Source organism: Notolepis coatsorum, assembly GCF_963971535.1.
Source record: "Notolepis coatsorum genome assembly, chromosome: 7".
In the NCBI taxonomy this organism is placed as follows: Eukaryota; Metazoa; Chordata; class Actinopteri; order Aulopiformes; family Paralepididae; genus Notolepis; species Notolepis coatsorum.
The window spans coordinates 98,772,336-98,786,955 of NC_140171.1; the positions used below are offsets into that span (position 1 = coordinate 98,772,336).

At 43.3% G+C, this 14,620-nt stretch overlaps 1 protein-coding gene across 5 annotated transcripts in view; it reads left to right on the top strand.

Moving 5' to 3' along the window:
- The window catches only part of tab1 (TGF-beta activated kinase 1/MAP3K7 binding protein 1), a 61,441-nt gene that overhangs the window by 43,328 nt on the left and 3,493 nt on the right, over positions 1-14,620 (top strand). For all 5 annotated transcript variants that reach the window (XM_084317829.1, XM_084317830.1, XM_084317831.1 and 2 more), the window contains exon 10: positions 3,437-3,590. In XM_084317829.1, the coding sequence (XP_084173955.1) occupies positions 3,437-3,590 (154 nt within the window). The remainder of the gene's footprint in view (positions 1-3,436; positions 3,591-14,620) is intronic.

Below are 14,620 nucleotides of genomic sequence, written 5' to 3' on the forward strand. Positions count from 1 at the left end.
GGCAGCCTCACGTAGCCTTCAGTTAGCACCAGCTTATTAGCCGGCGCTGCCAGCCTGTATGGCTGCGCTGATGTCTCTCTAAACTGCCAGACATTTTAGAGAGAGGGTTTTCTTTACTTTCTTTTTCTTTAATCCTATTTTGCGGCCTCAACCGCTACACCAGCAATGCCCCCACTATGCAGATGCCTTTAATTTGCCACTGTTTTCCACCGAGGGCCATACAGATCAATATCCTTTGTCTGGTGTATTCTAAAGCTCGGTTCTCCGTTTTTCAATATTTCTATTTTATTTTATTTTGGCTGTTATCTTACCGATCTCAGCCCTAACCCAAGGGACGCCATGTTAAATGCTACAGGTAGTCTCTATATATCTCAATCACCTACTCGAGATATAAACCCGCGGCCGCTCGATATCCCCCGGCGAGGTGCTAAACTCGCCAAGTTCTCGAGTCAATTACTATTTCTGTCTAGATTACTTCAAGTCACTGGTCTAGTTATATCCAGTTGATATGAAATGTAATCATGAAGAGTTGTTAATCTCTTCTTGTTTGTAATAAACCGAATGTATGTCTAGGAGAACTCTTATAGACTATAATAAACATAATATTATTATCATCATCATTATTATCATCATTTTACGAAAGGGATTGTAATACTGCTCATTTGAAAGCTTGGTTGTATTACTACTTTGTTAATAAGTATTACCACTGTACTAACACATAATCATTGTTTGCACGCCCCAGTACCTCCTGTCCTCCTCTCCTCCTCCGCCAGCGGGACCAACCATCCAATCCTGCAGTGATTTAGACGGTCGATTTCCCACATAACTCGACAGAGTCCGTCGGACACAGAGATACCGGAACCCGCAAACAACAAACATTGCCATGTATATTATTTATACAGTACATAGCATATATATATATATATATATATATATATATATATATATATATAATATATATCTTTTAGCTGAAAAGCATTAACCAGTCAATTGATTCAATCTGTATTAGGTTACAGTACATTCATAGTCACCCTCCATAGGAAATCAGGGCGTCGGCTGGCATCGGAGCACATTGCTGGCAGAAATCAGTCCAAGGACTCAAAAGATATATTATAAAAAGCTGTTTTTATTTAGAACGGTACAAAAAAGCACTGTATTGGAAATATCCATTACAGTTAAAAAGATTATATAAAACAAAACATCCTATCTTCTAAGATCGCAATGGCCTGACACGGCTTGTGCCTGCCATGGACAACTCTAAAATTCTGGCTCTCGAAGGAGGAACAGTCATTTTTATATCATGTCAAGACCTCTGTTCTATTGGCCCAAAAACAGTGATATCACTGTGATGTCATTTCACTAGCCAACCAATGTACAATACTTAGTAAGGATGGACTCCTCCCCTTCTAGTCGTTACATCCACTGGAGAAGCAACAGACCACCCTCTTCTGGGAAAAACCCCATTACATCATCCAAACATGAATGCATGTCTGTTCTGCTTCCTCACTGTAAGGGTTAACTCCCTTACTCCATGGGCCTCTTTCGTTCTGAGACGAGGACGAGGCAGACTGCCGTAATATATAGTACATAGCCCAACACATACTACAGATATATACAGATACACATACATGTATAATACAGTACATATATATATAGTACATACAGTATATACATATATATACACATACTTGTACCAATCATTGGTTATATGTCTACTCTATACAGGATAGGCAAGGGTTAACATGTGTGCCAGCCTGCTGTTTGCTCGGGCCCGCTCTTAGCTCAAGGCCACAGATAGAGAGCACATTCCCCCCCCCTCTAACAGAGACTGCACTTATCAAAAAAGGCTTGTGCCTCCATTCCGACTGCACATTAACTGTAACATAGTTTTAAAGTGTATAAAGAATATACAGGTCACATACATAGCTCCAATCATATATAAGAACAGGATGTCATAATAACCAGTGTCACTAGTTGACTTGTGGCACTTAACACCCCCTCTGTCATCCTGGTCGGTCATTTTCCATTGTCTTAATAGCGTCTGTACTGGGGGACGAGATGGCGATTGTGGGGTCACGTGGCTGTGACTCTCTCAATTTGGTTTAAATGCAACAAATTATCACTAAACATTAAAAAAACGAATTTCATTTTTTTTGGTCTCAAATCTGTGATTTTTAACTCATCTAAAGTAGTGATCAATGACATCCCCATAGCTAGGGTGTGTTTTACACGATTCCTTGGTGTTCTGCTTGATGAATCCCTATCATGGAAACCTCATATCACAGCCATAACTACAAAAATGGCCAAGAGTATTGGTATTCTTGGAAAAACACGTCACTTGCTGAGCACCGAGGTTGCCACAATGTTATATTACTCTATGGTTTACCCATATATCAATTACTGTAATTTAGTTTGGGGTAGTACTCATCAGACCAAACTTGAGCCCATATACCGTCTGCAGAAACAAGCTCTAAAAATAATCAGCTGTGTTCAACGAAGTCATTCTTCTCAGCCTCTATTCCATAAGTTAGGTATACTCAGTGTTTATCAAGTGAATCATCTTCAGACTGGTTTATTTGTGCATAGTTCTTTTAAACGGAGCCCTTCCCCCTTTTTTTCATGACATGTTTGCCCACAATCACCAAATTCATAATTACCCCACACGTAGTTCCTGTTTGCTTAGACCACCTTTTTCCCGCACTTCCCAATCTCAGTTTTGTTTGCTCTACCGAGGGTCAAAGTTGTGGAACTCTTTGCCTCCACATATTTTGGAATTTTCTTTTCTGAAATTCAAAAGAGCACTGAAATCTCATCTCCTAGATCACCAATATTTCCCATATGGACTTCCTTTACAAACTGTGGTCTGATGGCTTGATGTATTTTGTTATTGTATTTTCGTTTTATTATATATTCTTCCTGTCATTAATTGTTTTCTCTATACCAGAAATCGTATGGCATGGGGTGCCTGCTTCGGTGTCTATGTAGGCCTGCTTGTGTGTGTTTGTTTGTTTGGGGGGGGGGGGGGGGGGTTTATATTTTATCTTGATATAATGTAATTTTGCTTCCTGGTGAATGCCACATGCAAGCCCCTTGAGGGTTTTTAGGCAATTCTCCTACACATCCCTTGTGGGTTATATTGTATTATATATGTAATTGTTTTTATATGTGTAAATAAACAAACAAACAAACAAACACAACGCAGACATGGCCAGGATTAAGTACAGTGTATAAGGTTGCGCAATAGTTTAACGTTGAACACGAAAAAGCATACACGCACACACAGCTGGCCCCAAGATTTCACTGCAAAAAAACACAATTTTTAACACATGATGCCGCTAGCGTGTTGTCATAGTGGCGCTGCGCCCCTATACCATTGTTCAGGGAAAGCCCTGCAGTTGACCTTTAACCCTTTCTTTCTGCCCCCCCCCCCTGCCAGGTGGCCGCATCTACCCAGTGTCAGTGCCCTACTCCAACAGCCAGAGCACCAGCAAGACCAGCGTCACTCTCTCCCTGGTCATGCCCTCCCAGGGCAGCCTCACCAATGGAACCAACACTGCCTCCACCCTGGAGGAAGGTACCCCCACGCCAGGGTAAGTCTGATGTCCGCTCACCCTGACCCTGTTAGCCAGGTAACCGTGATTTCCCAGTTGGCCAGGTAACGGGTAAAAAGGGATTTTTACTTACTTTTTGTCAAATGAGCTCTCGTGGATTATAAAACCATGGACTTCTTATGTAGTTCTGGTGAACTGTCATTATAACACTTGAGAGCTGAATTCACGATAATCTGGCTAACTGTGTAATCTCCTGGAATCCTCCCCCAGTTCTGCCTCCCACTCCTCATTCTTGGGGCAGTTTTCATGAAGCGTTTAAAGAATAATAGCTGATCTGGCAGTTAACCTGTTTCAACGAAGTGTTAAAAGAATAAGAGCTGATCTGGCAGTTTACCCCGTTTTCACAAAGCGTTTAAAGAATAAGAGCTGATCTGGCCATTAACCCGTTTTCACAAAGTGTTTAAAGAATAAGAGCTGATCTTGCGGTTAACCTGTTTTCACGAAGCGTTTAAAGAATAAGAGCTGATCTGGCGGTTTACCCGTTTTCCCAAAGCGTTTAAAGAATGAGAGCTGATTTGGTGGTTAACCTGTATTCACGAAGCGTTTAAAGAATAAGAGCTGATCTGGCGGTTTACCCGTTTTCACGAAGCGTTAAAGAATAAGAGCTGATCTGACGGTTAACCGGGGGATGTTCAGTTCTGAATTAACCCAATCGATGGGTCGATTTTCACTCCCTCAAGCGCGTGTCGATCAATGCAATCCAATCCATCCCTTCTGGCTCAGGGTTCACTTGCATGGACGTCACGGAAGCATCAGTCAGTGGAGTGGAGGGATGAAGAGACGGGGACGTGCTGATATCCAACCAAACACAGCCCTACATTCACTGCTCAGTCCATATGACCGCTGGGCTACGTTCACACCTTGAGCCTTGAGCCTTGGTGCTCAATTCTGATTCTGAGTATGGGGTTTTGATGATGCACCTCAATGTAATGCTATCTAGAACCGGGCCATGAGATACTTCTTGGGAGTCCATAAATATACACCAAAAGGGGCTATAGAAGGGGACATGGGTTGGGACTAATGCTTGGTCAAGCAAAAAGGTGAAATGGTTAGGTTATGGAACCGCCTGGTCCAGCTGCCAAATAACAGGGTAACAAAAAAGATATTTAACTGGGACAGAGAACACGGTCATCCCTGGTCAAGAGAGATGTCCATGATTTTTTTCTTCTGCTGACTTAAGTATGATTTTTATGAACAATCTGCAGTGTAAGGTTCACATAATTAAAACAAAATGATCAACAATCCATCAGGATAAGTGGAAGGTGGAGATATGGAAAAAACCTAAACTTAGAAAATATGTGGTAATTAAAAATGAGTATTTTACTGAACCTTAATGTAATGTTAAACTTAAAGAGAAGACGGAGGTCTCTGTGTGCCCAGTTGAGGTCTGGCACCCTGCCATTGGCGGTGGAAGTGGGTAGATTCCAAGGTAAACCTGAGGAGGAACGGTTGTGTGTTCTATGTGATCTGGGAGTGGTGGAAGATGAATATCATTTTGTTTTTTTATTGCCCTTTGTACACCGATTTGAGGAGGGTTTTATTTGAGAAAATTCAAATTGTAAATCCGGATTTGTTTTGGCAGTCTGAGAGTTGTATGTTGACTGAGTTTTTTTTTTGTGGAGGACATCTTCAGTTTTGCAGGATTTTTGGAGAAAGCATGGCACTTGAGACAAAACACACTATATCCTATATAATTGTATATGAATTCCTCTTGTTTCTTTGTTTACATACATTGCTTACAGCTTGTGTTATATTACGTTTTATTGTATTTTCTTTTTTTTGTGGCCATCTTGGTCTATATGTCATAATTTGTCAAGTAATTTGTCAAGTATAATATTATATACTTATTGTTGTGTCTTGTAAGCCCATATGGGCTGGGCATACACCTCAAAATTCAAAACATCAATCAAAATCAATCAATCAATCAATCAGTTAAATATAAAACCAAACATTTACATTAGTGATGCACCGATGTATCACTCCGTCAAAATCCTGTTGATTTTTTTGTCATAGTTCCCACTCCCTTCTGCTCCCGTTGACTTTTACTCCCGCTCCTGCCCAATCACGTGATTCAAAGTGAAATTGACTCCCATCCCGCGGGAATCCCGAAAATATCATCCTCTAATGTGAACATAGCTGAAATAACGTAAGGTTATGTATATAACCAAGTTCTATGAATTATGGTGACGCTCAGCATCATTCTGCACGCACTTCACTTCGTGCACGAGCACTGAATAAAAAATTTCACAATGTACCTTTACATCCCAACATTCGTCTGGCCACACCCCTATCCGCTTACCTTCATAAGCAGGTGTGTGGTCACCTACTCGCCTCCTTCCCAAACTTTCACCACAAGGCGAGATCAAGGGCCGCAGCGGCGTCCTGATGCTGAGCGTCACCATAATTCATAGAACTTGGTTATATACATAACCTTACATTCTATTTCATTATGGCTGCCGCTCAGCATCATTCTGCACAAGAGGAGCTGAGCGGGAGCCAAAGCTCGACAAATGTACCCCGCTGAGGCCCCCCACAACCATCGGAGCGGGGAGGACCGAGCCCCCCGACCCTCCCTAATGGAGGATACCCTCCCTATTGGAGGACGGGAGGGAGACGGATCCAACCGTGCGAAGAGGAACTCAAGCAACTCAACGCACAGGGTGAGCAGACCGTGGCTTGACCCCACGACTACGCACACGCACAACCCGCATGCCACCAGGGAACGAATGGAAGGAACAACCCTCATTACTGCCCCCAGAATCACGGGGTCAAGAGCAAACTCAACCCCGTGGCAAGGCCGTAGCAGCGGAGCGCGAAGGAAGACCGAGACCCACTGAAGGGACTGGATCCCCTGGAAAAAGGGGGCCCGCTGAGGTCAATGACGCCAGGCATCAAGACCCCACCAGGCGGTCACTTAGTGACACCGCCCCCCACATCGCCAGCGTATTCGGATAGAGCCCCTCCAAGAGCGGGCCCTGACCCCCCAATAGTACACTGCCTGGCACACTGACCCTGCAAAACAGGCAGTCAGCATGGCCGTAAAGCACTCAAAAAAGGTTAACCAACGGAAGCAGACAGCGCACCGGGGATACCAGGCAGCAGGCTGTAGACCTGAGCCTGGAGCACTGCGGACGAGACGGGCGCCAAAAGGGGTCAACTGAAAACAGCCCCCCCGGCGGAAGGGGCGTATGCTAGCGTTGTTGAGCACCATGACAAAAGCCTCCATCAAAAAAAAAACACCCAGAGGGGTCGAGGCAGAGAAGGCTGACACGATTGGCAGACGTCATGAACGTGCAGGGGGAGGCTCCCAGGAGGCTCCCTCACTGGGAAGGAGAGTCCGAACTCACAGAAGACACTTCTCTCTGAGGAGGAGCTTCGTGAGGAGGAGCTCTGACAACTCCCTGAAACAGATCCATAACATGGACCTGAACAACCCACGGAAGTCTTACCACTAGAGACACGCTCAGTGACGTACTCTATGGTGGGGGAATTTCCGTGGTGCACACGCCCAATCTTCCAGGGCGTGGGACCAGGAAACTCCCCCCCCCACCTCTTACCCTGTAACGTGCCAAACAGCAACGTGACAGGAACCTTGAAGGACAGGAGGTTTTAACCCCTGACCAATCAGAAAAGGGGAGGAAAGGATTACCAGTTCACCCCTTTATGACCCCTCACCCATGATACGATGTAATGACAAGTAGAGCATGACACAGTCATAGCCTGCTACATGAAGCATCGAACAGCCTCACATAGCTCATGTGATAACCTGCTACCTGAGTTTTACTAAGGAAAAAACACAGAACAGAGAGGGCCCCTTTAAGAGCCCCGGTCCAGACTTACACATGTGCTTCTGTGGGCCAAACCTAACCCAGTTGTAGATCACAAAGACACACACAACCCTTCATCACAACAAAAAATGGCACAGTACGCTCCTACTACAGAGGAACGCCGTTTTTCATAACGAGAGAAGACGGAAGTCCTCGATTATGTATTGGCCACAGGCCTTGCTAAGCACACATGATAAGTGACCAAACAACCTTTTCTTTAGGGAAAAAATAGTTTCTCAAGCGGAAAGCACAACCTCAGCAATTAAGCTGAGGGTTACATCATATCCCCACAAACACAGTGACACAATATATTGTAACCAACATGTCTGAGAGGAGGGGGGGAAGCCCCAGGGAACCGGGGGGTCACCCCTCCTATCTTTACCCTTGATACGACCAAGGCGAACAGGCACCTCTGTTAATGTGTGAACATACTGTTCATTGTCATCACAGGCTGAGAAAAAGATTCATTCCTCAATCACATGTCACTAAGCATAGCTTTACAGGTTTAATTAACCCTCTTAGTTGTGAGTTCACCCACGGTACAAGTACAATGTTATATGAACACGCATGTTCTCATCACAACCAACCAGTTCATTTTTACACACGTAAAAAACAATGCAGATTTACTACAGAGAGAAGCTATACCAGTGACAAGACAATTCACACACAACACGCGTCGTATCCTCAATGTATTGCAGCAACACATGTTTTGGAAACATCGTTATTACAAAACATTTAGAAGGGAAGAAAAGAAGAAGTGTTTAAAGTCCGGAGGACTCCTACCTTCACCCAGAACGCAGGTCGAGAGAACAGCAACACTGGTTAACGGGACACCGAGTTGAACCCAGCATCTCCTGCGCCGGTGACGAGGGTATGTCCGCAACGCCACCCAGCCGCCGTTCTCCATGTTGACGAAGTCCTCGCCGGCACTGGTACCCGGGTGTAGGGTCGACTAACATCCTCTGTCAAAGATGACGTCGTAGTCAGAGTGTTTTAAGGCATGTTATAGTCACAGTATCGTTTCAACAGTGTAGCATTAAGCTAACAGCCGTCCGACTGATAGCAACAAGCTAACGTTTACTAGCCTGGTAAACACAGCGAGCTAGCGCCGCATCTAACAGCTGACTGGCTAACACAGTAGGCCACAACCTAGCACGCCAGCTAAGCAGCTATCACCTGAACTGTACACAACGACATAACAAGCCACACTTCAGACAGGCCGCTGTCCAAGTCCCTCCCCATCCTAAGAGGGAAGAGAAAAAGAAATGTCAAACACAGTTTTCAACTGTGATTTACCAGACATACAGCAGAGCCAGCACAATTCCCATCCGGGCTGCAGCCGACTTTGAGCATGGAACTCCCGATAAAGAAGATCCTATGCCCACATTTCCTCGTTAGGGTGTACTTCCACATTTATGTGAAAGATGGGGCCTGCACGGGACGGAGAAGCATCCGCTCGTCCAGAGAATCCTGGGTTCACCAGGTCCTGGTCGCGGCCCACTAGGTTGACCGTCATGGGCGTCAGACCAAGATCCTCCGTCCGTTGCTTAAGAACCGAGCAGAGGACCCCAGTCTGGAGTCGCCGTTCGTAAAATTGTCAGCTAACCCCCACAACCAGAGCTCGCAAGCAAAACAATACTCACCCCACCCGGAAGCAAACCCGATTTCTCACAACAGTCGGTGCTTCCTACAGTCCAGCTGTATGACCGGAGGGCAACCCCATCCAGCCGCAGCAAGGAGGACTGCAGTCGGGGAGGACTGCAGTCGGGGAGTACATCAGCGGCGCGAGCCCCTAATACGAAAAAGCCGGTGGAGGACAGAATGATCATCATCTTCCAGACACTCCAGTGACGAAGACAATATCGCCGTATTTTCTCTAAAATAGTGAGAGAGAAAATAAAGATATGATGTCAACGTATCTTCCCGTTCTTTTGTTTTCCAACTTTCTTCCACTAACAACCTCGTCAAGTGTGGGATCTACCGAAGGCACTTCCTTGTGGTGAAAGTGAAGAAGGAGGCGAGTAGGTGACCACACACCTGCTTATGAAGGTAAGCGGATAGGGGTGTGGCCAGACGAATGTTGGGATGTAAAGGTACATTGTGGAATTTTTTATTCAGTGCTCGTGCACGAAGTGAAGTGCATGCAGAATGATGCTGAGTGGCAGCCATAATGAAATAGAACAGATTTTCAGCTTGTATTGAAGATCATTGCAAGACGTTGGTGCATAAGATAAGATATTCCTTTATTGATCCCCTTAAGGAAATTCAGGCATCAGAGCAGCATGGGGAGGGGAGGTACAGGTACATGGTAATAGTAGAAGACATGATACAGGTCATAGAATTATAGTACAGTGGAGAAGTAGAAATAGAATAAAAATAGGCAGTGTAAACAATATAACGATACAATTAACTTTGAGCATGTGCATATGGGCAAGTAGGCAGTGTAAATAGGTCAAGGTGCAAGATATTTGCCTTACAATAAATATAGTTACAATATATATAATCTAATATATAATAATAAAAAATGCTAAATATATGCTCTGATGAAGTAAGTATACAGTATACACATAAGGTGCAGTATGCATAAGGTATGTATGCCGTGATATACACTAAAATAAAAGGCTGGCTTTCCAAGTTCAGACTGTGCCCGCGGGAGAATAAGCCATTCGAACAGGTTAGATAGGATCCAAGGTTCCAATCCAGCATCATTGCTCTTTCCGATTATGGCCTTATAGATAAACAAATACCAATGTTTATGACGCCTCTCTCCCAGAGAAGAACCAACCCACCTTATCATATAGGAGACAGTGGTGAGTATCATAGCTATTACCAGGGGCGGGGCTAGGGGGTGGCTACTTGGGCTCAAGCCCAGAATGTTTTCTGAAAAGCCCCGAATCTACTTTAAAAAAAAAGTTATCTTTTACATTTTTTGAATTTCTTTTGACAATTAATCATTGTTACATGAAAATATGTTTGCACCAGAAGCTAATTTCCATTTGTAGTCTATCCAGCTGCTAACTGTATTTGAGTGAGTTAAGTCTTTGTGTTATGGTAGACTCAGACCTAAGCTTTAAATCACAATCAACAAGTTGACAAAAACATAATTCTTCCACCTTAGAAACATAGCTAAAGTACGGCCATTTATAAATCAAAAGGACGCTGAAAACCAGATCCATGCCTTTATCTCAAGCCGACTCGACTACTGTAATGCACTCCTTACCGGCCTCCCGAAAAAATACGATAACTATTTTATTGCAATGCACTATTGCATTATTTTATTCTATTTTACTAACTATTTTATTGCACTGCACTATTTTACTTTGTATCAGTGATAATCAAACCGTAAACAAAGACGCATATTAACACTTTCAGCGCCAGATGGCGCTGTTTACTGTTACTGTTGAAAGGCCTGCGCCTTTTAACATGGGGATACGTGGCTGTGTTTGCAGGCCTAAAGCTATATTATATATTATAGCTATGGATCTAATAATATAGTTGATTGTCATTGAGTTTCTTCCGGTCAAGATACAAAAAACTGATAATTTTTCCATCGATACATTTCCGTTTTATACCGTTGTGAATATGAGGGGGGGGGGGCCTCCGTGCTTTGATCGCAACCAACAGAACACGCCACACACACGCCCCGATCAGCATGAAGGTATTTTTGGATCAACGCAATATTGATACCATATAGTCCTTACCTTGACCAGGATCTGTCCCGAAAAGAATATTCCAATTATCTGATCGCCATTCCAAGTACTGATGTCGATCAAGGTGCCAACATAATCCAGTAGGGATGCACGATAATTATCGGGCCGATATCAGCAATTATGATGTCATCCCGATAAACCCGATAACGTTATTGATAGCTCCGATAATATATAATATATTTTTTGGTAAAAAAAAAATGCGGTGTGGGTGAATTGGGATGAAGGGCGTTTGTTTTTACTGTAGGCTCCTCCCGTTTTGCCAGTACAGTGGTACGACTGATAGCGTGTGGTTTAGGAAGAGGGCGTTTTACACAAATCCAGCGCTCCCTTTCTTGGCTGTGACGTAGCCACGTAAGTTTCAGAGGCAGCGCGGATGTAAACAAAGATGGCGTCAGTAGTGTGGGAATAGTTTCAGAGGAAAAAAGTTTGCTTGCTATTTGTAACAAATGCAATGCAGAAGTTCCACGAGGAGGGAAAATGTTGGGTGGTGGTGATGATGTTGCAGGTGACTTGTTAGGTTGGATGTATTATAAGTTGTTGACGGATTATGAATTTTCTGATTAAAATTATATTTATTTGGAAAAATAAATATGGTCACTTTATCAGTCAAAACTGTTGTCTTGGCTTTGTTTTGTTCATAGTAGTAACGTCATGTTAAATCTGGTTAGGTCAAAACTACAGGAATATACATTTAAAAAAAACTTTTATAATACAATAAATATCTGTTATCGGTATTGGCCTTGAGGAGCAGAAAGTTATCTGTGTCAAAAAACCAATATCGTGCACCCCTATAATCCAGCATTGAACATGAACCCGACCCTCGTCGATGCATGCGTTATAAGCGTTTGGCTTGACCGAGTAGTTAGACCCCGCCCGCAGGCCGCGCTCGGCCCAGACACCAAGCCACATTGTTTCAAATGGAGTGCAATAGCGGCCGCAAGGCGTTAGACGGCGGTATTGGACTTTTGAGATCTCAGACCCATCCCCAGTGATAACACAGGCTGCCGGCATGTCTTTATGAATGGAAATATCGAATAAAAGAAACAACGATGAAAACCCGACTATACTCTGGTTTTCGGGGGTCCTGGCGCTCAACGTTCGGCGAGTTAACCCTAGATCTTAGTTCCTAATATGAAAAACGATGTGATTTAATGTTCTGTCTTACCTTGACTTTGTCTATTTTGCTGCTATCTATTTTATGCTTTATGTCTGCACTTTATGCATTGCTCTTGATCTGCCAATGTTGTGCTCATTTTATGCCTGTCTTTTTTTACTGCTGTGAAGCACTTTGACTTTGAGCTGCAATTCTTGTATGAAAGGTGCTATACAAATAGTGTATTATTATTAATTATTATTATTGTTTGCTTCATTAATTAAAGGGTGTGCATTTAAGTGTTCTCTAGTGCCTTTTGTCCGCTTTAAGGTGGTGGTATAAGTTAAAGGTTGTGGTGTCGAAGTAAAAAAAAATGCCTATCTGGGCTAAGCCCCGGATCTCCTACAATCCTAAATCCGCCCCTGGCTATCACCAGTAATACATCTGAAGGCAGAAGGATTGACTTGAGAGTTTAATGTAATGTTTAATGTAATAAACAATCTACATCATCTACATGGTATTTACATGTAGATTTCTCATCAAGCCAAATGCCAAGATATTTGACTTACTTACTTGAGTTAATCCTCTTTACCCTGTTGGGGGGCATAGGGTGTCCACCAGAGCTCTCCATCTCACTCTCTTCTGGGCCAGGGCCTTTGCTTCTTGCCAGCTCACTCCGATGTTCTTTAGGTCTTGGAGTGTGGAACGTCTCCAGGTGTTTCTCTGCCTACCGGGTTTCCTCTTCCCCTGCGGGTTGTAGTCCAAGGCCTGTCTAGTGATGTTGTTTGAGTCCTGCCAAGATATTTATATTCAGTAAATCTCTCAATGTTAGATCTATTTGCAGATTATATATATGTATACTATTTTAATTCATATTTCTGCCTCTAGTAAACGGCATGAATTTTGTATTTGCATTAAGTACCAGTTTAAAATTCTTCATTTGAATTCATTAAATGCGGTGCGTTCTGTAGAACATAAAAGGAAAGTAGCAGGCTTAGCAATACACAGCAACACAATACAGAATAGTATTATCCACATAGAGATGACCTGGACAGACACTCAATGAGGAGACAATATCTTTAATCTAAGTATTGGCTCGAAAACCCGATTGATGTGGACTTAAAGGTCCTGTGCATTATAAATGGCTTTTCCCAGTGTTTAACATTGTTTTATAGCAATATGGGGTTAGTATCAATGGGTCTGTCTCTAATTACCATATTGGCGGATTGCTCTAATTCAGTTGAGACAATTTCCTCCTCCAGTGAATTAGGTCATTCTGATTTTACTCGCAAGGTGACGTAACAAGGAGCTGATGGAGCTGATTGTGATCTGATTGGCTCCGTGGTTGTAGTCACCGCCCACAATTCGCTCAACAGAGCGAGTGGATTACTTCCTCAAACAGGGTGCCGCAGAGTCCGACAGACAGCAGAGAACGAGCGAGCGAGAGAGAGGGACGTGCAGGACTTTGCAGGAGTGTGTGTAAAAATGTGTGTGAGAGAAGACTCATCCCCGCGGCACGCCGGTGCACACACATTTTTACACACACTCCTGCAAAGTCCCACACGTCCCTCTCTCTCTCTATCTCTCTCCCTCTCTATCTCTCTCCCTCGCAGTCGGGAGCAGCATATCACTGTCAAATATCTTTGCGTATGCTTCGACGCGCACGCCCGTATTCAGATCCATACAATAATAATCACAGAGGTATATATTGTCATTTGAAACAAGTTACCAATGCATTGTCCCGTGGGATTATGCCCCCCTGCGGTGAAATTAATTAGTATCTCCCTCAATGTCTATATCTCTCTCTGTCTGCCACTCGCAGACTGTGTGGGTGACTGTCTTTTAAAGCGCTTATTGGCGGAGCCCATCCAATAACAGCCTGAAATCCTGAGGCTGGAAAATGTGGCTTTTGAGTACTTGATTAGAAATATAAAACAATGAATTAAAAAAAACTTACAGATGTGTTCAATAGACTCACAGGAATTGTGTAAAGTTGCCTAAATAGTGCAAGGAATAGCAATGCACGTCCCCTTTAAAACATTGACTAGAAATAACGCCTTGAGTTGGTTATTTACCGGCTTCCAGCATTTTATCTAGGCATGGTTAACTTGGAAATCGGTCTGTAATCATGTAGATAATTTCCATCGCCTCCTTTATGTAACGGAAATACGTGTGCTGATTTCCAAATACTAGGGAATGCGCTTATTGAGATAAAAAGATTGAATATGTGCGTTAATTGCTCTGTGATAAATGGAGCAGCCAGTTTTATATATATTAAAAGAAAAAAGGATCCAATTTATCCTCCAGTTGAGCTCCGGGAATCAATGGCTTGCAAAGCTTCACATTTTATTTTATTGCCTATATTTATGTATTACTCTG